At 39.0% G+C, this 23,578-nt stretch overlaps 1 protein-coding gene across 4 annotated transcripts in view; it reads right to left on the reverse strand.

Annotated features, from left to right (window-relative positions):
• The window catches only part of RNGTT (RNA guanylyltransferase and 5'-phosphatase), a 187,675-nt gene that overhangs the window by 25,657 nt on the left and 138,440 nt on the right, over positions 1-23,578 (reverse strand). For 3 of the 4 annotated variants that reach the window (XM_040551729.1, XM_040551730.1, XM_040551731.1), the window contains one exon: positions 7,065-7,131. In XM_040551729.1, coding sequence (XP_040407663.1) covers positions 7,065-7,131 — 67 coding nt within the window. Of the gene's footprint in view, positions 1-1,801; positions 2,487-7,064; positions 7,132-23,578 lie in introns of those variants that run through there. The other variant, XM_040551732.1, reaches the window with a different exon arrangement.

The following is a 23,578-nucleotide window of genomic DNA, read 5'->3' on the forward strand; positions in this document are numbered from 1 at the left end:
TTTTATACTTTATTATGTTTCATCCTAGCCTATTACCTACAGCCAAAGTTCAGTCAGTCCTCCCTGGGCTGCTTCTCTTTTGTCCTGGTGCTGCTTTCAATCTGTCATCATCAGTACGTGAATCAGTCCACGAATCCTCAACTTCTGTACACATAATCCTCAACTACACTAAACTCGTTAATAAAATTATTAACTTATTAAAATAATTAAGCATGTTCTCAAGATTAATTCTGGGGTAGCTCCACCAGTGATACACTGCCTACCTGACAGAACCCCACTCCCCAGGACACCCTAATAACTGAAAGTGATGGTTAAACCGTGTTGACAACTTATTTTGTGGATCATGGTGACAAGAGCGAACTGCAAAGATATGACAAGTTAACCACTTATTTTCTTTGAGTTGAAGGCATGATATTCTTATGTTTTATTCTACTGCATTTGATCTCACATGAAGTACACTAACAGCACAAAATAATACAGAGACCAGCAGCAGAAGCAACACTCATATTATGACTTCACTGTGATAAACTAGAAATCCTTTCCTGCTGTGGCATTGAAAGCAAGTACCTCTGTCAATATTCAGCAAAGGCCAATAAGCAAAGTGTCATATAATTAGAGTACCAACATACCATTAGTAGCTGCCAGCAGGCACAGAAGGAAAACTTTTAGACGTATTTTGCTGAAAGACTGCACACACGATGCTGTTTTTGTGGACCTCTGTCAGGACAGCAGTTGAGTGGATGGGGAAAATTGGACTAACCCTACTCCTAAACTTTCAAACAGCCTGAAGAGCTGTACACCCTACCAAGGCACTCCACATCTGTCCTTTGGGATTAGACTGGTCAGAGGCACTCCACCGAGCTCGGAGATCACTAATTGGAAGTAGAAGTCACTGTCACCCAGGGAGGGAAAACATCCCAGCTGCAGTCAACAAGTTAGCAGCCTAATCTAACTCAATAAATGGTCTACGGAAAGCGTCTCTTTCACCAAGTCATGCCTTTGCCGTCTTCTTTTTTTGAAAAGATTGCTTTGAAAATTGTGGCCAATCACTTCAGCAATCATCTACACACGTTTGATCTTGCTGAAGGAGTCACAAACGAGGTCTAGCCTGGTTCTCAGACATGAGTTCATCCTCTGTGTCTGGAGAAAGGTGAAACAGCCACGCTGAAGATGTTTCGGCTCTTGAGAACACTGCAGTAAATTCTCTGAGTCACTGATAAGCTGCCTGCAGATCTCACAGTAAAGGTGGATAGATCTGTATCTGGAGGGTCTGCTGGTTTTGATGCGATCAGAGACATGATTCTGAGGCAACCACCCATTGCAAGGCCTCTCCCTGCTAGGGCTCCGCTATGCTTTATTATGTTTTAAGTTAAAAGCATATTTGCTGAGGGAAAATCAGACAGTTGGGCAAATAATAGCTTGGGACCAAACTGCAGTCCCAAAGTGTAGGTGGGAGGTTTAGCCATCTCAGCCACACCGCTCTTCAGTTTAATAAAATCACAGATAATGGCTACCAAGCTGCAGGTCGCAGTACAGAGCTCGATTCTTTATTAGTCCCTGACAAAAAGATTGCTCTAACTTCAGCAGAAAATTCCCCGTAAGCAAACCTAAAACTTTCACAATCTTGCCACTGGGCTCATAGCACAGAAACAAAATATTAAGAACCTGTCACTATTTCCAAACTACTCTCTTCACCGTTAACTGCCCTCACATCCCATTAAATGGAACAATTCTATTTTGAACAAAGTAGTATTTATTACGTAACTTTTTAATAACTACTCTTAAAATACTAAAAATAAAAGAGCAGTAATTAATCTTTATTTAAATGGTAATTTAATGTGTTAAGAGCCCAAAATGAAACTAGTCATTAACGCAATAGTAAAGACTGCCAGAAGCTTCATTACTGATTAATAATGGAGAACACAGCGTACTGAACAGCTTCCCCTAATACAAGAAGCAACTGAGAACTGAACTGCATAAACTTTCAATCCTAATAAATTGGTGAAGCGATATCATTTCCTTTATAGAATTTATAATTAGTGGATATAGTGTAGCTAAATTTTCATCCTAATCTCCATTGACTAAATCTCTATTTTAAAAGCAATGGGCCATGTATGTCATAAAGACTTATTGTTCTGTAAACAGGTTAAAAATCCCATAACGTACCCTTCCATCAGGTGACTATTATGTATGCTGGAACATTGACATTAGTTACTTCTAATAAACACAACATCTGTATGGTAAAATTTCTGATCAACTTCACTGTTAGTAAGAGAACACTAACAATAATTCATATAAATAGACTTAAGAAAGTTTGCCAGCTAATGTCAACTGATGTCATACTGTCATTTCATCCGCTTTCTTGTCCAAGAAATATTTAATAAAAATGACCACGTAAGATCCAAAAGCGGTGCAAATTACTGAATTGTTCCAAAGTTCATAGAACGAATGCAGATGCATATGATAGAGATTACCAACAGGGGTACCTAAATGGGAAGAGATACAAAAAACAAACATATTTATGTTTGAAACTGTCCTCGAGCACCTTTGAACAGATGCTAGAATTAAACAGTAATTTAGAATAATTTAATTCAGAAACAAAAAGTAAGAACTACCTATATGAAATCAATTTCTTTAATATAATGTTAAAGGGCAGTGCCTTGAAAACAAAATGGGAATTCATTGCTACAGCATATTTGACTTTCAAATCATTAATTCACTTAGTGCTCTCACCAGCTAACCGGAATAGCCATCGTTTTTATGAGCTATTGAACTTACCGAAACCCATTGAGTATTACTCCAGAACAAGAGCAACCACAAACTTCATGCAGTAACTTAAAGATTCTGCATCGTGAACTCTGCTCAAAGTAGCAACATACAAAATCTTATGGTATCTATGAACAGGCACAGAATAGTACACTATAGGAAAAGAAAAATTCCAGGCAGATCCATCTGCTACTAGATACAGGATTCAAAAACTTCAGGAGTGAATGCTTCACATTCCTTTTGTATAATGAAGTACAGAGATCAAACATCTATCAAGCACTACCACTAACATCTCTGAAAGCAAGCCAGGAGGAGGGAGATAGGTAATTTCAGTTAATCTTACCAGTTCATCTATGTCTCAGAAACATTATAAATATTAATATATATAAATATTAATGAATTACGGATATGAGGAAGAAAGAGATAGAATAATCATCTCTAGAAGAGGCATCAGTATTGCAAAACCATTTCACAGACTTGCCATCTATAGCCTTCATCATCAAAGACACTAGTACAATTATCTTCCTGTACAGTCCTGGAAAATCAAAACTTCTGTGCAATTGCAAACAAACACTTTGATAAGAAGCTTCTCTCTGCAATCTTTTAAATGCACATAAATTGAAATATGAATTTATGAGTACTAACATGGCAGGTTATATGTTTACAATGAATATTTCAAAGACCTGGTAACAATCCTATTTGTCCTACTGAAAGTGCACTAAAAATGCATTGGAAGTACTGTTGTAAAAATAATGGTTCACTTAGAGTAATAAATCTACACTGACAGAGGAGTGTAGTGGTTTGGGGCATTCCTTAATGCACACGTTTGGCAAGAAATGCCATATCTTAATAGAAGGCCTTAATACTTAGGATGTTTGCAAATGAACGTGACTTGGTAATTTATATAACAAGAGAGACCAATCCATCACACAGTGAGCAAAAGCAGATCTAAATAAAAGGTTGCAAAGACTCTCCCTAATATATATATATATATATATATATTCCAGGACAAAGTTTGGTTCACGAGTCTTTTAACTGATGGAATCATTAGCAACCACGTATGAAAGACCTAAAAACTGCTGGAGGAAGAATGAAAGAAGCTTGTGTCAACAGTTCCAAGAGACCACTGCATACCTCCAGAGCACATGCATTTTGTTTAGCAGCACTATCTCTTAACGTGAATTATTACTCCCCATTTTTGATACTGAAGATCTCTGAGAAGTTGCAGCCTCATCACTCTACCCCAATTCTGCTGCTGTCGGGCAGCTGACATTTTCTAGAATCTCCGAGCAATCAGATAGCAGTCTGAATTAAAGAACTGTATTGTGTTTGTTAGCTGTGTATCGTTTCCTGGTTGCAAACCACAGAAGAAATGATCCTCAGACAAGCGAGGACTTCAGGATTAACTTTAGCACCAGAAATGAAACAAAGCAGTGGTGTGCAAATATATGCCCATATATGCACCTATAGCTCCAAAAATAAACATTACTCTTTAGAGAGTATAGCCACGTGGAATTAGCTCGTTCAAACATGTCTCTATAATCTACACTAATTTAGCAGATAATAAGGTTTGTTTTCCCTAGGTGGTAACTGGAAGTTATTTTGAATATCCAGATTGCCTATTCTGTGGCAAACGCAATATTTAGTATGAGACCACAGCAGCAACATAAATTAGAAAGTCTAATATTAACGTATCCAAATTAAATGTATATCAGATATTTATCAAGCATTACACCATATATACAATATGAACAGCAAATATTGAAGAAAACATTGTTGTGCCTGTATCTTCAAAATTGTGCCACTGCCTACCTTATAAAAATGCAACAGTAGAAACGCAGAAGGATACAAAGAGTTAAAATGATGTTGATTGCAGATGTTGAATAGCTTAGATACAGGGAGCAATTACATAGATTAAGTTTTTGTAGCTTGGAATACACAAGACTGGGGGTGATGTGAAAAGAGAGGATAAAGTCATGCATAGAGAGTAACTGCTAACCATTTCTCCTAACATAAGGCTTAGGTTGAAGCAAATCGAATTATCAGGTAACAAGTTTAAAAGAAATAAAATGATACTGTAGCTCATAATGATAGTATGGCTTTGAATATTGAAAATTCAGTGGAAAATCACTTAGGCACGTTCAGGGAAGAAGGTCCAAAAAAAGTTGCACAAGCATGCAGGTACAACTTCCAGCAGAGAAGCCCCTGGATGCAAAGTGCAGGAAACTGGCTACGTGCTTTCTATATATACTGGTTTTGCACTTTCCCTACTCATGATATCACACACAGGCCTGCAGTTTGATCCCGTACAGGATCTGCTCTGGAGGTGTGATCAGAAGGGCCTCTCCTTGGCTGCAAGTGAAGGTGATGATACTGCTGTGAACTGGAAGTGGCTGAAGAGTGCAATAGTGAATTTACAAATTCTTCCCAGCCATGCAGAACTGCCCCCCTCATTTTGCTGCCTATTATTAGAAGTGGATGAGGTAGGGAGGGTGTGGATGGGGCCTAATTTGGAAGAACTGTATGAGAAGGAAGAACCGTATGAGAAGCTGGTTGTATCATGCCAGTCGTTTTTCCATGGAAGGACAAAATATTTCCACTGCTGCCTGGGAGACCTGCCAGGGCTCTACCTCCTCTCTTCAGCCTTGCAATTACACTTGCACAGCACTCCGAAGTGAAATGCTGTCACATCCTGGAGAACACCTACGATTAGTCATTCAAGGCAGGGTTAAGCTCCCTGATTAACTCTGGGAAGGGACGCTGAGCGAAGCAACTCCTAAGAGATGACTGTGAGCGAGGCCAGTTCCTACCACACACTAAAAAAAAAAAAAAAAAAGGAATAATCACTCACCTCAGGCACTTTCACTCCTTAGCTGCTTACGGATAAAGGATAATATCTTACCAGCGGTACAAGGACCACAATAACAGGATGGAGCCTAATGGCAGCCCTCACAAAAATGGCATCCATCTCAAAGGAGGACTGATCTTCACTGGGCAGACAACTGCCAGATTACCCACCCGGAGGCAGAGTTTATAGAGGTGTAGTTTATTAAAACAGATTATCTTTTATTCCAGAGACGACAAGGTGATTACACTTAGCTTTGCGGACCAAGTGAGTTCAGACTCCCTCAGTATCTTTTTGTATTTTTTTATGTTTGTACCTTTCATTTACTTATACAAAGCATTTAAACAAGCACTATTATAAAAGGGTTATCACAACAAATATACTAGCTAATTTGGGAAGAAACTTCTTGCAATACAAGGTTTCGTGCCAGAAACATTTTGAATTGTTTGATTTCCAAACTGAGTGATATACATGTAGGAACTGGGAAGACGAAAAGCAAGCAGATGTTCTTTTGAAGCGATTTGAAAACAGTACCAAGGTTCAAGGTAGAAAAAGCAAATTTGCTAGATATGGTTGGGAATACTGTTCTTTGGAATTGTAATTAGGCATGGCAAAGAAACACGCTTGAGTTTTAGAAATTAAATTTCATTTTGATGTAAAAAAAATAAGACTTTTAAAATTGAGAGGCATAAGAGTGTGCACTCAATGGAGGGTACAACATTGCCAAGAGCGCAGGATATATAGTAATTACTGGCATCATTTGGGACACATGAGCATTTCAACATTCTAAGATAGAGATCACGTTTCCACATCCCACCGTAATGACTGACATGTTAATGCCTCTCTCTTTTTGTCCTAAAAAAATCCCAGTGATGCTCATCAAAAGCAGACCATATATCCTTGTAAGACATTTTTGTTTGCAAGTGGCTTGAAAATAACTAATTAGCAACTGGCAATTAGAAATGTGAAACTATTATAGTTCAACTGAAGTAAAAGAAACAGTAAGTCATACAAGACAAATGATATTCCAGCAATTGTATGAGCCTTTCTTAATAAATCCAATAATACTGGGAAAACAATCTGTGCTTTTTACTGCAGTGCCTTCCCTGTCAAGGATCACTTGAAGAATTACAGAGTTCCAAAGTGGCTTTGTTTGAAATGTCACTGACAAGGTAACCTAAAAGAACATTTTACTTCTCATAATTAAACCAGAGTCAAAATTAATCAAAAGACAAGAGGAAAAAACTAAACTTCTTTGACAAGTTAAGTATGCAGTATGCAGTTGTAACTAAAATAAAACCCAGAATATGGTAAACAACACTAAAACAGCACTACTTCCCATTATTCTTGCTGGAACTGTATCAATACACTTCAAGTTCTCTATATCAAGACTTAAAACATACAGAAGTGAAATCAGTTAAATGGCCCCTTCCCCCCTACTTGTTAATCGTACCTTAATTTGTGCAAAAGGTCTGTCAAAGTTTCCAACATAAAGAAGACCAACATTCTGGGTGAGTAGCCTAAAAAAATGAAAAAAAATCTTTTAAGATATCACTTTATATCCATAAGTTTTTTGCATCCCCATTAGTTGTTCCTGGAATTCATTATGATAGCAAGAGCTACCTTTGCAAATACAATTATGCAACTCTACTTGAACTAGTACAAGAAGGAAGGACGCATTAAAGATGGATATGCACTGGTAATTTATGTTTACTGTGAAGAAGCTCTTCAACAAAATAATTTCACAGGCTCCTTTGTGATGAGCGTCACTCAGTAAGACACAAGAACAGCAGGAATGTACCATATCTATTTATTGGAGAACTTAGAGACAAAGAGACAGCAAGAGCACAGACTATAATAAATACATTCAGAGCAACAGGCCTAAGAGTTAAAAAAAAGATTAGGACAAACAAAAGCATGCACAATAATACAAACACATCACTAGAAGAAGAGAAATAACAGAATCTCTGCTACGTTGTCTAAGGGCTTCCTAAATAAAAAGTGCACCAGATCTGGTTTGTGCTAGTTATTCTATTCTCTTCAACTCTTTATAGAGCCCTTATGGGCACCACCAAGATTTGGAGGGCTGGTGGGATAAGTTGACTCAAAGGTTCTTAATAAGAGTCAGCTTCATTTCTGCAGATACTGGGCAAGTCAATGTTACTACTACACCAACTCCCAATACCAGAGGACCATTAGGAGGCCCCTCCTAAGAACAGGAAGACAAGCCCATCACTGAGGGAAGGTGCCCAGCTGAAAGTATATGAGATCATTGTGCTGTTCAAACTGGACAACTGCTATTTTGCCCTTGCTAAGCAAAGGCAAAGAAGTCATCACCTTACGTTTAGAGGTTCCAAACACATTGCACTGAAGTACAGACGCCTGTAAGGAGAACTCTTTGATGACATACCATTGAAAGAATTTGTTTTGATTAAAAGGGACATTCAAAACTCAACATATTTTTCAGTAGCTCCAAGTTTTCATAAAGTGTTTGCTATTTAACATTTTTGAGTTTCCTTTGATTTTATATCCCCTTGCCTTTAGTAATAAGGCCTCACCTGTGGACTAAGTTTCCCCCCTAAACAGAAATAACCAGAAATTAAGTAGGACTGTATATATCATTTTGCTAAAGCATGACACCAAGGTGTCTCTTTTTAATAACATCTCTATTTTAGGCATGCACATCATGTATATATATATCTTTAATTCATAGTGAGCTACATGTTTTTTTCTGTATATAATCTGGTTGTCATTTTCAACTAATTTCTCACCATTATCAACTCTATTTTTAAAAACAAAAGAAAATATAAACTTAGATGACAGCAACTTATTCTTTTGACCTTCAATCCACACAATGAACACATCTTAGCACGATTTTGATTCTTGCCAGTTCTGAAACTGATATACTTGACCTTAAAACTGTTTCACTACCAGTGGAAATCGGTGGAACTCAGCAAAATGGCAGTCGAAACATTCGAGTATATAAAACAGTTTGCAAGACGTGGTGTCAAGCTGTGTATCATCTTCAAAATCCTTTTGTAATTAGATACTGTATAGAAAAATATCCTGGGTATTGACAGAAATACCCAAAGGAAGGAAAGACTAGTAAGGATCAGAGCAAATCAGTCATACTATGGACAGGTAAGCAACTTTCTCACTTTGCCCATTAGCGCGCCTGGTCTGGAAGACCTTTACTGTTTTGCAGTGGTTCTGCAGTATTGACATACAGAAGCCAGGATGAGCATGTCAAATTCATTTTCACTCACAGTAAGTTAAATTCATTTAGAACACAGGTCTCTGGAGTTCAAAAAGCCAGTGTATTGATCAAATCTTCTCCTAGGAGTTTAAAGGAAATTCAGAAAATATTTAAGGTTTTTCTAAATGAAAAGAAATATGTGAAGTAATTACTGAAAAAGGTTAAAAAGAGAATCCATAAAAAGGATTTGGGGTATGCCAAGAGGCATACCCATAAGAGACACCTTAACGCAACAAAGTATTCTTAAAAAGAATTACACACAATTTTTGTAAGGCAAAGAAAAAATACAAGCCAACAAGCAACACCAGCTGCACTTCTAGTAAGGGACCAAAAAAAGAGAAGTGATATACAGTGTGATTATTCTCACAGTTATTCTTTTTGTTGTTTTCTTTACTGGAAAGAAATGAAGGATCATTATAAATTTGAGTCTTTAAATGGCTTTATTTAAATATAATGAACAGCTAGGGAACCTTAAAACTGATCTTTTCTGAATACAACGTAGCTGTCCCTACTTAACTTGCTATCCCCTGTTGTACATCCAAAGGCAACAAACACACTGCAAAGATTGCCTTCCTCATATGACTGATAATGACACAGAAGTGCAAGCTTATTACTATTTATTCACCTTCTACTACCTCAGCTGAAATGAGTTTCACTTAAATATTTTGATTTGTATTCACAAGTCACTTCAAAATTCAATGCAATTTTGGGAAATTTTTAGAGAAGTGAAAGTCACTTGTAACTCTCTTAAATGAAAGGCCACATTCTTTAGTTTTCACAATTCCTCTCGAGTTCTGAAGTTCAGTCATAACCACAACGCCAGTCCGTTTTCCACACAATGAGCGCTCATGGTTGAAATGAGCATCCCAAGATGAACACAACGTAATGTCCTGAAATATTCCGCCCCCCGCCCCAAAGAGCCTGAGCAATCAAAAAATTCCAAGTCTCATGACTAGTATAAATGCTTTTAGAGTCATTCTTACCAGCACAATTTCCATATTTCCGAGACGGAGCTCACACAGCAGAGTGTGGAGACGATGCAGGCTGCAGCAAGAGTTGCTGCTGAGGCTCTGGAAAGGCCAAGCTCCTGCAAGAGAGCTACCTCTGCCTCAGCTGCCACCAGTGGCAGATCAAAAAAACGATGTGCCATTGAGGAGAAGGGTGACACAGGGAGTACGTGCCAGTCCCCATCTCACCCATCATTTTAAGTAGTCAAAATTAACTTTAATCATAAACTTTAACACACGTAAATTGCTACGGATATTGTCTCCTAATGCTCTCAACTCACTACCCTTCTAAGTTAAGTGATAACATTTCCCTTTGAAGATTTCCCAACTGTGGTCAGGTTTGGTTATCAATACTTACATGTCTTCTTATGCCAATGCCTTCTCAAAACTAGAGCTGTTTCTTATCTAATTTCACATTTTCACAGTTCTGTTCTCCAAACCACATCAGCAGTACCCAAGTCCAGCCCTGCCAACAGCTGGACTTCACTGGATGAAATCAGTACCAGCCTAGGAAACACTGGTGATGGTTTCACAGTGCAATGATCAGATTTGAACTTCACATTCAAATAACGACCTTAAAATTACGAGAAATAATCATCAAAAAAGCAAATGTCTACAGACACTTCAGTACATACATGGACTTTTACTTTAAAATATGCAGCAATATACAAAGTTGCCTAAACTAATCTTATGAGTTTACAGATTGCAGTGCGTTTTATTTGCAGTATATTCCATTCAATACATTATCAATACAGTTCTCTTTTTTTTGGTAAGCAATAATAAAACAGAACAAACTTACGAAACATCACTCCAAACAGCAGTGGTTCTTTCAGATGTGCTGTCCGTACAGAAAATTACAGTCCCCATACTCCTGTCCCATATACCAAATTGAGCAACCATCTATCCAGACAGGCCTATTAGGGCTGTTTCATCAAGTTTCATAAAAACACCAGAAAAAAAAAGTTTCTGACTTTTGGCAAAATAATGTCAAGGTCACACAGGCCTTTCCAGTACCAAGAGAACACTGTCATATAGTTACCGCCAAATGACCTATTTTCTGCCTTCAAAATCCTAGATTTGGCCTCTTCTGTGACCCAAAGCACGGCTGCGTTTTGAAAACCCCAGCTGTAGGAGCTAGGCTTCGTGTGTCCACAAGGGATGCTGACTGCAGGAGTGGGTGCACTGGGCCACAGAGATACAGAAGAGTGGTGGCGACAGTGATGTGAGGGGGGTAAATGCAAACAAGTATAAAACAGGATTAAGGGCTGGGTGAAAGGAAACTGGGAATAAGGAGGAATGAGACAGCAGGGTATCTGGAAAAAAAGTGATAAAGGAGTGGAGAGGCAGCCCTCTGGACTGGAAAGCATTGGGGCAGAGCTGTGGGGTGAAAAACCTTGGTGGATTAGTGCTACAGGAGCAGCCAGGGCTGACTTAGCACAGAGCTCACCCTCACAAGCACAGCTGACCTTGATTTGGGTGCTGGGACAGTCCCAGTACCATCATCATCTTCCTACCTCCCTCTGCCTTTGGCCACGGGAGCCCTTGGGCCCTTGGCAATGGGCTTTATGAGGACAGCACATTTCAAAGAACCCCGATCGCTTCTGCTTCTCCACACACATCTATTCTGCTAACTCAGCAGGAGCCGCCTGTTAAGATGAAGGTGGTTATTTCAAGATATTCTCAGCAAATGCTCAGGCACGGCTCGCTGCCATACAAATGCTTCGGCCATTAAGTAGCACGACGTGAAGGCATCGAACAGGTCCTCCACGTACCATTGGGGGATATGCCTCAAGGACACTACCTGAGGTTGAGGAGAACCCCAGCGTCTGCCCCATCGTACTTTAAGGGCTGCCTTGAAAGTCTGCTCGGGCAATCTGCTGGAATCTGACCAGTTCATACCCAAACCAACCGCGAGTTGCCCTCTGGACTGTCTGGATCCTAGTGCTGCTGTGCGGAGCGTGAGAGAAGGCTTCCAGAAAGGAGCATGCAGAGAAATACAGGAGCAGGGGTGGAGCTAGGAGCCGCTACCTCTCACAGGAGCAAGTTACTGCAGGTGAGCCGAACGCGGTAACTTGCTCCTGTGCGAGGCAGCAGCTCCTGCGCTTGCTCTGCTGCGAGACCCGTGGAGCATCGTGGGGGGACACATGGACAGTGCTGAGACTCGCAGCTCTCGCACAGAGGGCAGACAGGCCGGGGACACAGAGAGCACGGAGTGAAAAAACACAACGCGCGCAGCAGAAGGGCTGAGAAGAGGTAAGGTAAATGGCATTAGGAAGGTGGAAATGCCACAGGAAAACAGTGAAAAATGAGCAGGCAGATGGGCTTGAGACATCTGTTTTTTCAAGATGAAAAGCTGCATGAAGTAAGCAGCAGGAGGCATGCAGAACTGCCTACAGCAATGCTTCAGTTATTAACTACCCGCCTGAAATAGAAAATGCAACTTCTTCCTTAATTTTCCTCAATAATGTTCATCAAAATCCAAAAACTTATGACAATCTACCAAATGGTATCTTGCAGTATCTGTATTAGGCGATCCTAAAATGTATCTTGACAGCCATCACGGTTGATGAATAGTTCAATACTTCACATAAGTCACTGGATTCGGTATTGCTTCTGTATTGCTGGTTTTATCCTTGACTGTTGCCTGCTTTTCCACTACCACTTGCAACCGCCAAAAGGCCTGATTTTACATGAGTGGTTTAGATGTGCCTTTTTTTTTTTTTTTGGTAGAACTACAGGCTGGCAGCAAAGCTCTGCTATATCTAACACGACTTCACCGTTATGTTACATTGTACAACCAGACAAGCACTTGAGAGCATTCAGGACTGCAGAAACTTCTGAAACTCAGCTTGACAGCTCTGCATATCTGTTTGTCTTCTAATGATGGCAGAGCTGGAATTCACTGCCATCACTGAAGGACAAGGGGCAGCACCTACTACGTCTGATCCGTTCTCCTACTGGGACGAATGCGCTTCAGCTCAGACAGGGCTCTTTCTGGTTGATGGGAACGGTGCACTGACACCTGGAACACCCTTGCTGACTGACTGGAAGGGATCCCACCCTAGTAAATACAATTAAACAGAAATACCAATTCCATTGATAAACAGGATTAAGATACATGATCTAATTTCACTTTGCAGTCAGAAGCAGTTGGATGTGGCTTAAATGGGACTGAGGATCTGATCTAACAACTTCATCCTGCACATGCTGCCCAAAGACATTTGCAGTCTTCACAGAGTTTGCTGGTGAAAAGATTTCAGTCCTGAGAAGCTGTGTACCAAGTATGGACTAGGTGTGAAGCAAAACCGAACAAAAAAATCAATCCTGATGCTCAGTGATGCTACTGACCCTTCTGCACAGCCATACCTCTATTGCTAGGAGTATCTCTGCATATGCATTAGTGAATGCTTAAGGCTGGAATGGGAAAAAAAAATGTTTAAAATAAAAATTGGACAGTCAGATAAAATTTTAGGAAAATCAGTGCTCTCTCATGCCAAACGTCCACACTTAAAATAACCATACAAAAAGGATTAATATTAGTTATTACCTGAATAATTTTATATTTCATTTTAAAATATACCTTCTCTCTGATAAGCACATACAAAGAATTTCATTGTTATGCTCTACGTATGCTTTTAACTATCTGTAAAAATCTCTCCTGATGCATTTTCACATTTTAGGCAGAAATGACTGTTGTAAATTAAAAACACAAATGAACAACTGCCCTGAGAACAGAAGCGACCCTTTGTGAGTTCAGTAACTACATTTTCCAACATTATTTGAATGGCTTTGACACATACCTTTGAAGATAAAAGTAACTTTTATATGTAATTTTACAAATTTTGTATTCCATTATACAAACAAATTATTTCAGTGCTATGACTAGAGCACAAATAAAGCACCAGGGCACAGCAGAAAGGATGTCATATCTGCACAATCCTGCTAATGTCTTCTTAATAATACAATAAATATACTACATTTATCCTGTGTTCACTTAAACTGCGAGGGATAACAGCACACTGTGCTGCAGTATCTTAACCACAAAAAAGAAGCAGTTTCTTAGTCTCCTGAACCATATTTTGTATTCTACTACATCAACATTTCAATTATAGTTTGCTTCTTGTTCAGGTCAATCATTCCCTATTGCTTTTCAACTCTTCTGATGTATTTCCTTGGAGTATCAAATTCAAGGAAAATGCAACAAAAAAATCAGAAAACCATAAAAAGGGAATTATAAAAATTGATACTATAGAGAATTAACTGTATTCAACTTGAAAAACCATTAATTATTTTATTAATTTCTCTCAAAGGCTGGTGTAACAGTAACAGAGTGAAAATATGAAATTCACTTTTATAAAATATATAAGTTTTTATAACAGGATCCAGTAAAAATCCAAAAAAAAATTCTGCATAGATAACCTTGTGAATTTAAAATGACAAGCATATATGGTTAGCGAACAATGTGCATTCAATTTTGCTCGAGTATGAAGTGCCATTGAGAGTACAGCTCTCGATATACGTATTGAGAGTTTACATTTATTCAGCAATGAATCTCATGCGTAGAATATCGACAACGGAAAGGCAGGGATTTCACATATAAGGAAGAGCTTTTCCCTGCATTCGACAGTGTATTCATCAAACCACTTTTTTAGGCAATGGAAATATTATGACAATTTTTTTTTACTCAGCAGTCGTGCAAGAAAAATAAAATGTTGATGGACAAATATATGCTATTCTAATGTAATCATCATGGTAAAGAGCAGGCAAAAAGATTGTATATTTGATTTAGGACATTTTCCCTCAAATTATGAGTACATACTGGAAAAAAAATGAGGTGACTACAAAAGCCATTAAGCAGATCTGGTTATATAGAAAAGATGCAAAAGAAATGCGTTTGAACTTGGAAAGTAAAAAGCTTGGAACAGATAAAAGTGTTGAAAAAATAGATTGTAAACAATTTTACAATGTTAAAATCATCTCTGCAATAAAATGCCCAAGGTAATTTAAGTAAAACCTTTCCATTTCATGAATTCTGAATTTGAAGACTATCCCAAGCCAAGTTAATGGTGACAGCAATTAGCATAAAAATGCATTCTAAGTAATATTCATGGAGAAGGAAATGCAGCAGACAGCACAAACCAGAGAACTGAATTCAACACCCTCAGCCTTCCCCACTATGGTATTCCAACAGTGTAGGCTATTAGTTTTATTAATACCCACGCTGCTTTCTGAAACACACAACTTGGGCAAAAATATCAGTGTTACACGCTAACTGCCCTTCACAGGAAAAGCTCCCATGCTTCGTACTTGAAAGGCTTCGTTGAATTACATCACTCCTACAGTAAATCACTGTCTATCATTAAGTATTGATAGCAGGAATCTAGCAAGTAACTGATCCTTGAAAGACATGCTGCCACTGAATACCCTCACCACGACTATGTGCCAAACCCAATAAAAATGACATTTAAAGAGCTCCAAACTGCAAAACGAAAGGACCTCGTATTTGAGGCAACGGTCTGTAAGTGGTTCGGGATTGTGATCGAAAAGAATAAAACTGACAAGTATCAAGGTTTACTTTGACTTAGGAGAGTTTAATCAACATTATTTTTGCTTGAGTTTTTGGCTTTTTAAAAATTATTTATTATTAAATTATTTTTTTATTATTTTATTTCATTTGAGGGGAAAGATTATACATGAATGCTTTTGCAGAGGTGGATATTTTCAAAAAACACCCTTGTACTTATAAATTTAACCATACCATCAGACGTTTCCAAAAGGACTTTCTTTTGTTTGCTGTATTTATGCCTGGTGCTGATAATATTTTAAAGTTTGTCCAGGCTTTGCCTTGCAAGCAAATCACAAAGAAGCATTTTGACTCCATTCACATATAAGTTATCCATAAAAAGTAGAAAAGACAAGTAAATAGAAACAAAAAGTACCCATTAAATAATCACGGCCATTTCTCCACCAATGGAATATTATTCCCTGTAGTATAATGAGCAATCTGGCCAGGCTGGTCATAAATTATCTGAAAAATGAGGCTGCTTGCCTTTTCCTTTGGGAGATTATTACATAGTCCGAGAGATTTCACTATTAGAACCTACTTCTGACAGTAAACCTCAATTTTTCTTTTCCGAGTATCGTCCCTCTCATCTCACTGAAATACAGGACAGCAGTTAGGAACTATTTCCAACTTGCTGGAAGACTTCCTGACATAGGCTGCGCAGCAGCTCTCCCCACATTTATCCACATCTTGTGAAACAAGAGCTGGAACGTACCCTGGCAGTGGTTTCACTGTCAATCTACCTTCTAGGTTATCCCATAAGGTCCTTTCAGCTTGGCCATCTTTTAAAACAACAAAACCCACAAAACTTGTAGATTCAACACATAGAATTAAGTTAAAAATTGACACCACAACGCTAAACTTTACAATAGGAGATTTCCATAAAATAAGGCATCTGACTACAGACATTCCAAAGTCAAAATAAAGACAGTTTGTCTCCACAGCTAGTTAAGAATAACGGACTCCTAATATCAAATAAGATAAAGAAGAAATAAATGAGATCGTGGTGACAAAATATCAAGTATATCCAAGTACAAATCCTGTAAAAATTCAAGAGATTCACCTGATCTATGGAAATACAAGGAGCAACTAAGGAAGACAGGGGCACTGCTGAAAGCTAGGTGATTTGTTTGTTCCTACTGAAAAACGCCTAGTTAGAAACTACTTTTTTTTTTTTTTTTTTTTTTTAAGTTTCCTAAATGAAATGCCTGCAGAAATAGAGGTACTAAAAGAAGAGCTCTGGGGGTAATTTCAGGGAGTAATTATTTGATAATCGAAGTGAAATAAACCACCAAACCCAGATGTAGTACATCCAAGGTTCTTAAATCCACATTTCTTAATAAGGTAGGGTCTGAATCGTTAGTAACAAACGGACAAATAAACATAAATCTTTAACATCTAAATAGGCTAATTTCTGCAAACTTCTTGGAGTCCTGCCCTTTAGCTCAGCATCGTTCAGCATGCCCACCTTGGCCATGTGTGGCTGCACTACTTACGGGGTTGCGCATCCCCTGCACTCACACTGTGGCTGCATCTGCTTCTCTTTTGATCATTTTAATGAAAGAGCACTTAAGAAGGAGTGGGGGGACAGGAGAGGCACCACACTGACATAATCGATTCAGACTGCCAAAAGGCTTCTGCTACAGTCTCCCACAGTAATATACTTTAAAAAAAGAAAAATAAAACTAGGCAGTAAGTATTTTTTATGTGAAAAAGGCTACTTACTATTATGGATCAAGCCTTGGTTAAGGGACTGGAAAGGCAGAATAAACGATCAGTTTTCATCTTGGCAAAGGCCAAGTAACTATTCAATTTCTGTAACGGACTGTTTAATATATTTATTAGTAACGTGAAAGAGTCATGGACAGAGAAAGTCTGCTGATGAAGCAAGTTACAAAGCACAGGCAGGCAACTTCAGCTAGATTGCAAAGTTCATCACTTTGAGAGGAGGCTGATACCGTATTTACAATCACCCTTACAACCTTAACATTATTCTCCTCTGCAATGAAAGACAGGTGCTCCTGCGCATATGACTTAGGGAATTAAATTAGCATTAATTAAGGAATGTATTCTAACATGTATGAACCTGGCAACTAGAACTCTTATTTCCAAACACTCAAAAGGCTCCATTTTGAAGCCCCATGAACTTTCTTTTCATGTAAGGTTTTGTCATTTCTTTGTCTTTGGTCTATTTTTAATACATAAAATAAATAAAATAAAAACTGATGTCCTGCACAACTCTTCTAAATCATTCAAGCAGAGTTGGAAATCGAAATTTTCAGCAATTTTAACACAGGGTGTTACTGCTGAAAAGACCATGACGAAATATTGGCAGGAAAGCTGTGATGGGCTGGTCTCATCTGGCTGTCATCTGTCCCACTCTGCCCTTCATTTGTCAGTGCAGCTGCTCCAGCAGATTCCTGGTTTTCCCAGCGCCCTGCATGCTGCACCAGTGGTGGCATGACCTCGTGGCACTGCCAGACTTGGGCAGCCAACACTTCCAAGTAGAACAACCAGACCTTTCTGCAGGTTGGCCAAAGTTAAAGAAAACTCTGCAATAGGGGAAAGGCACTTCTATATCGCAGGGAGGTGACTCTATCATATATCAAGAAGTTAATGGATTATGGATGCAAAAGTTTGTCAGAAAACAAACTGTAAACCACTCTAAATCAAAGCATAAGGTATCATAAATATGTTAGTTGGCAGCAATATCTTTTTGATAATGCAGTGCAAAACAGAGATTGATCAGGTGATCTGTATTTCATTTCTCAGAACAAAAGAGCAGGGAGTAATTGAATTATGCCAAATGAGGGTGAATTCAAACCTGATAAATACTTAATCACAAGACATCATCATTAGATGGGAGCTCATTGACACCGCCTTGGTGTGCAAGAGTAGCAGGGACTGAACACGTGGCCGTATAATAAAATCACCTAGAAGGCTGACAGTTTCTCTTTAAGAAAAAAAAATCAGTGAAGAACAAAAATCATTTGTCTACATGGATCACGGACATGAGTATTATGAGAATTCCCACCTTCCTACTAAAGATGCTCTAGGGGAAGGCATCACAAATGTGCATTGCCAGACCAGTCTAAGTGATTTCTTTTTCTTCCTGTTTCCCCACATCACTCTAATGATTTATTCAAAATACTTTATTAATCAATCATGCCCAACCACAGAAATGACTGAACTACAATCTACAAACCATTTAGCTGCAAGTTCAAGCGGGACTACGCAGACCACAATCCCAAAGTGAAGCACGAAAAGAACAAAGAATTCTTTGTTTAGAAGTGGGTGTGATACGCACACAGCCGCCATCTACCCAGGCACAAGTGCCACTGGCAGCGTGAAGAAAGCCCTTTATGTTATGAATATAACTACCACCCAAAATAAGGTGGGAAGGCTGTCAGGAACTCTGCTGAATGCTTCCCTCTCACATCTGAAACTACATGGAAGGTGTGAGATTTAGCTCCTTTGTTCACTATAAAGTCCCACCATGTATTCATTATATGAGTTTATGAACTCCTTTTACAGAAATTCTTCAGGTAATAAGAATACTTCATTCAGCATTCCCAAGTAATTAAGAAACACAGCTGAAGTGTTTTCCTGGCTGTGACACAAGAAAGGACTTACCTCTGTAACAGCAGCTACCAATATCGTAATACTGAGCTTGCACCTGTGATCTAGAAGGCATCTCCACAAAGCTGCCTGTCGTCCGGGTGTATTATCCTGCTCAAAAATCAGTACCCTTACCTCTGAGGCTGCTTTCTCTGTAAGGGAAACCACTACTCTGCTATCAGGGTGCTCTGCCTCGCTTCAGAAGTGCCACATCTCCTCCTGTCCCCCATCTCTCCATTTCTTTTCTTCCTTTAACAGTCAGCAACTCCCCTAACCCACTGCCCCCTTGGTTTTGTTTTGCTTTTTAAGAGGCCTACCTCCCTCTGGTACATTTTGTGTACTTCTCCTTTCCCAATCTTTAGCACCTTTTATCCAATGATTCCCAAATGTAGAGGCGAGGCATACTTCCCGTGGAGCTCCCAGACAGGAGTGGGAATGCACGGGGAAGATGGCATCTTGGACCATGCTAGGAAAAGGAGGGCTGCCAGCCAGGGGATTAGGAACAAGAAACCTCCTGAAATGCCTCTGCTCCACGCACAGCACTGGCTTCACTGCAACAGACTGCTGTTCCAGCTTCTCCTGGGCACTCCCAGTCTCCACAGAAATTTAAGTCGGAGGCAGCTCAGCTACTAAAAACTCACGCAGCATGAGCCAGGCTCCCTTCTTCCCGGGCTCCTGAGGCACAGTCACGTCAGAGTTCCCCACCCCAGCACCACAAGATGTCTGACACCGCCAGATCCACCTGCTGGCCTGTGCGTGGGCCATGGCAGAGGACCAGGACACAGCACCACCTTCTTGCAGCCAAAGTGTGTCCATAAGCAGATGCCTTGTGAGAGAAGACATAGGCCCTAACAGGCCATCTCCAAGGCCCTCTTCCCACCACACACATTGTCATTTTATATTTCTAAATGAAGTGACAAACAACTGTAAATCAGTCAAAATCCCTACACAGCAGATAGGGATGGAAAGTCAAAAGCGAGCAAAAACATGTTTAAAGGTTATTGCAGCAAACTTACAACAAAGATGAACACAGAAAGAAGATATAATCAAAGCCAAGAAAGCATTTAACAGGCAGATGCTTCTACAGATTTTTGGTCTAATACAACCAGTTTGTAAGCATTCTGTATACTATCAGTATTCCCAGACCCTTCCACTTCAAGGCCTTTTAAAAAAATATATTTTACTTAAAATGATTAACCTACATGTGACATGCTCTCTAAAAAGTCAAAGAAGCTGAGGGCTGGGTGATGAGCATCTTGTAGAAATATATCTTTCTTATACACACTAAGAAAAAATGATTGAATTCTTCATAAAAATTGCTGTATTATTATTACAGAAAGAGAGCATCTCTTCATTTACTGTCCTGAATTACAGATTTTATTATGTAGGGCACAAGTGAAAGAGCAATTATGACTAAATGCTAACTGCACAGGACAAAAAATTAGTTACTTCCAGTCCCTGGCTGATAACTAGTGATTTAGCTGCTATCAGGATGACAACCCATCTCTTCTTTCATCTATATCTGAGAAGATTTATGTAACATAAATTATTAAGGTATTAATTAACAAATGTACAGTAAAGGAGGGTGCTTTTTTTTTCTTCCTTCCTCCAAGACATCATTTTTACTGCAAGCAATTTTGCATGTCCTTTTGGACTATATTTTATCCTTGCCAGAAAAGCCTGCTGGAAGACCAGTGTAACATTCTTCCGTGTGCTTTGATTTTCCAGCTAGATGATACTCAAGGCAGGATTATAAGCTACTTGTATGGATAGAGAGCCTTTTTAGGTAATACAGTTAACTGCAAAGTACTGCAGAAAAAAATCCTTCATTATAAATGAACAATTACCTTAATTCAGGTCTGATTTAAGCTAAGACGCAGTCTCTAGGAAGACTAACTGATATAGCTGTAAAGAACAAGGAATAGAACATGCAAATTTTCAAGTCTGAAGAAAAGCTTTGATGTCTCAAAATTTGGCTATTTTTCAAACATATCAGCATAATAAAAGCTAACTCTTCCTATATACCCAGTCTTACCTCCATCTTCAGACCATCAGCAAGAGAAACATATAAACCAGTATACACGAATGTAATTTCAGTTATTTCATGGACATCCTGTGCATTTTATCGAGGACTTTAATCAGTATGAAACAAGAACTGAGAATAAATAAATAAAAAATAATCACTTGTACTGTGAAACCAACCCTGAAGACTCGCATGCAAATTTGGGTGAGAGGAGGAAAGGAGAATAAATAAAACTTTAGCAGTAACACAAAATTGAGTGTATATGGCAACAGTACCACAGAAAACAAAAGATGGAAACGGGGAAACTTGTAGAGCACATATGCCCATAACAGATTATGGGAAACACATTTTAACTCATCTCTGCTGTCAAATTCTATAACAGGTAGGACGCCCAACAACAAAAGTGTCTTATATCTACTTTTACCACCTAGTTTCCTATGAGAAATTAAATTTAGGAGTTATTCCATTTATCCAGTTACTACAAGTCTGTTTGCTGGATCTGCCTGTTCCAGCACTAGGAACATACAACCCCTGGGTTCGACTCACTTTGGAGGAATTCCACTTCTTTGGAAATGCTAGGCTCTAACCTTAACACTCCTCTGCTATGTTTTAAGGCCAGTGGCAATGGCATTGCTTTGATATTACGTACAATTCTACATTTTTTGTCCAACGTATTTAATTTCACACTCAGAATATCACTTTAATTTTTCACATCCAGCACTTGCACAGGAAGACTCATCTGTGATTGACACAAAATGTGCAGAAAAAAATTAACTCTAGGTTTACATTATGAGCTCACACTTATTTTCTTGAACCAGTAAAAGAACATCTACCAGACAAAAATTAGCTTAAAAGCTGCAAAATCAAGTTTTAATTGTTCTTTCAGAGAAATTCTTTACCTATTTGAAAATTAAGCAGGCCATTCTCTTCTTCGAAGCTACTTCCAACACCACCTTGTTATTATGCCCAGGAAAATTTATTATTGGACAGCAAACAGTCACTTCATTCAAGCATAAATCACTCAGGGCAATAATAGAAGGCAATTATTGTATTTGAAATTTGAAAATGAAAAGGAGAATAATTTTCCTCAGGACCAGAATATAGGAAGAGGACTGTTTAGACAAGCAAGGGAATTCACGTTCATTAAGATATTCTGAAGACACCCGGGCTAAAGATGTCTGAATGAGGAAAGAGGGCACAACCTCATACTAAGGAGCTTGAGTGAGTTGCAAAATTCCCTCTTACCCAACTTTCTCAAGCTTGCATACATGGCACAAACAGATTTTCTGCAATTGTCCCAATACCCCAGCCAGTTCTGTAGATCCAAGCTAGTCTCACTTTTTACTGCAGTTGAAACAATGGTTTTTCTCCTCAATACAGCTTATTTCTCCATTTGCCAGTTTTAAATATAACCCACTTTTGAATAAGTTTGTCAGTGGTGTCTCCTTATATGAAAGGCTTATATGCATCTTCTACAGAACCTCAAAGCTCATGATTTTTTTTATTTTTTTTCCCCAAATACATCAAACTTGAGTAGACAGATGCTGTTGCTACCAATAAATAGGCTGGAATAAAATAGTAAATACCAGTAAATATTTTAAATGAATCATTTAAAATGAGGATGAAGAGAAAAGCTTTCTAGAATTAATAACGTGAAGGTGTCCCCAGTCCACTTCCTCCCCCAGCTCATCCTTTCTCACTGCTAATATATTCCCTGACTCCTGTATCTTTTGCAGGCCTCCTTGGCAATTAAATTCAGGATGAAAATTTGTCAAACAAACATACAAAACACCTGCTAACTTCTCTTCTCTTCCTGTTTTAGAGCTTGAGAAACCCATGCAATCTAACAGCAAACAAACAAAAAAAAAGTATGAAGTTGTTTCCTCTCTCTCCCATTTTAAGTTTAAAACAAAACGGAACAACTTTGTGATCCTGGAGCTATTACAGCAGAAGAATTATTTTTAAGCCGTCATAACATTGCTGTTCTTTTGTCATATTCATCTCTGGTTTTCTACCTGTCCTGGTTTTGGCTGGAGTAGAATTAATTTCCGTCATAGGGGCTGGTATGTGCCATGTTTTGGATTTAGGGGAAAAACAATGCTGATAACACGCTGGTGCTTTAATTGTTGCAGAGCAGTGCTTACACAGAGCCAAGGCCTTTCCTGCTCCTGGTGCTACCTTGCCAGCAAGGAGGCTGGGGGTGCACCAGGAGCTGGGAGGGGACACAGCCAGGGCAACTGGCCCAAACTGACAAAAGGGATGGCCCACACCGTGTGGCATCATGCTGAACACTAATACTAGGAGGGCTGGCGGGGGGGGGAGTGCTGCTCAGGGATGGGATGGGCATCAGTAGGTGGGTGGTGGTGAGCAACTGCATCGTGCATCACTTGTTTTCGATACATATATTGTTATCATTATTGTTTTCCCTTCCTCTTCTGTCCTTTTAAACTGTCTTTATCTTAACCCATGAGTTTTACCTTTTTTCCTCTCTCTGATTACC

Source organism: Cygnus olor, chromosome 3 (genome assembly GCF_009769625.2).
Source record: "Cygnus olor isolate bCygOlo1 chromosome 3, bCygOlo1.pri.v2, whole genome shotgun sequence".
Lineage (NCBI taxonomy): Eukaryota > Metazoa > Chordata > Aves > Anseriformes > Anatidae > Cygnus > Cygnus olor.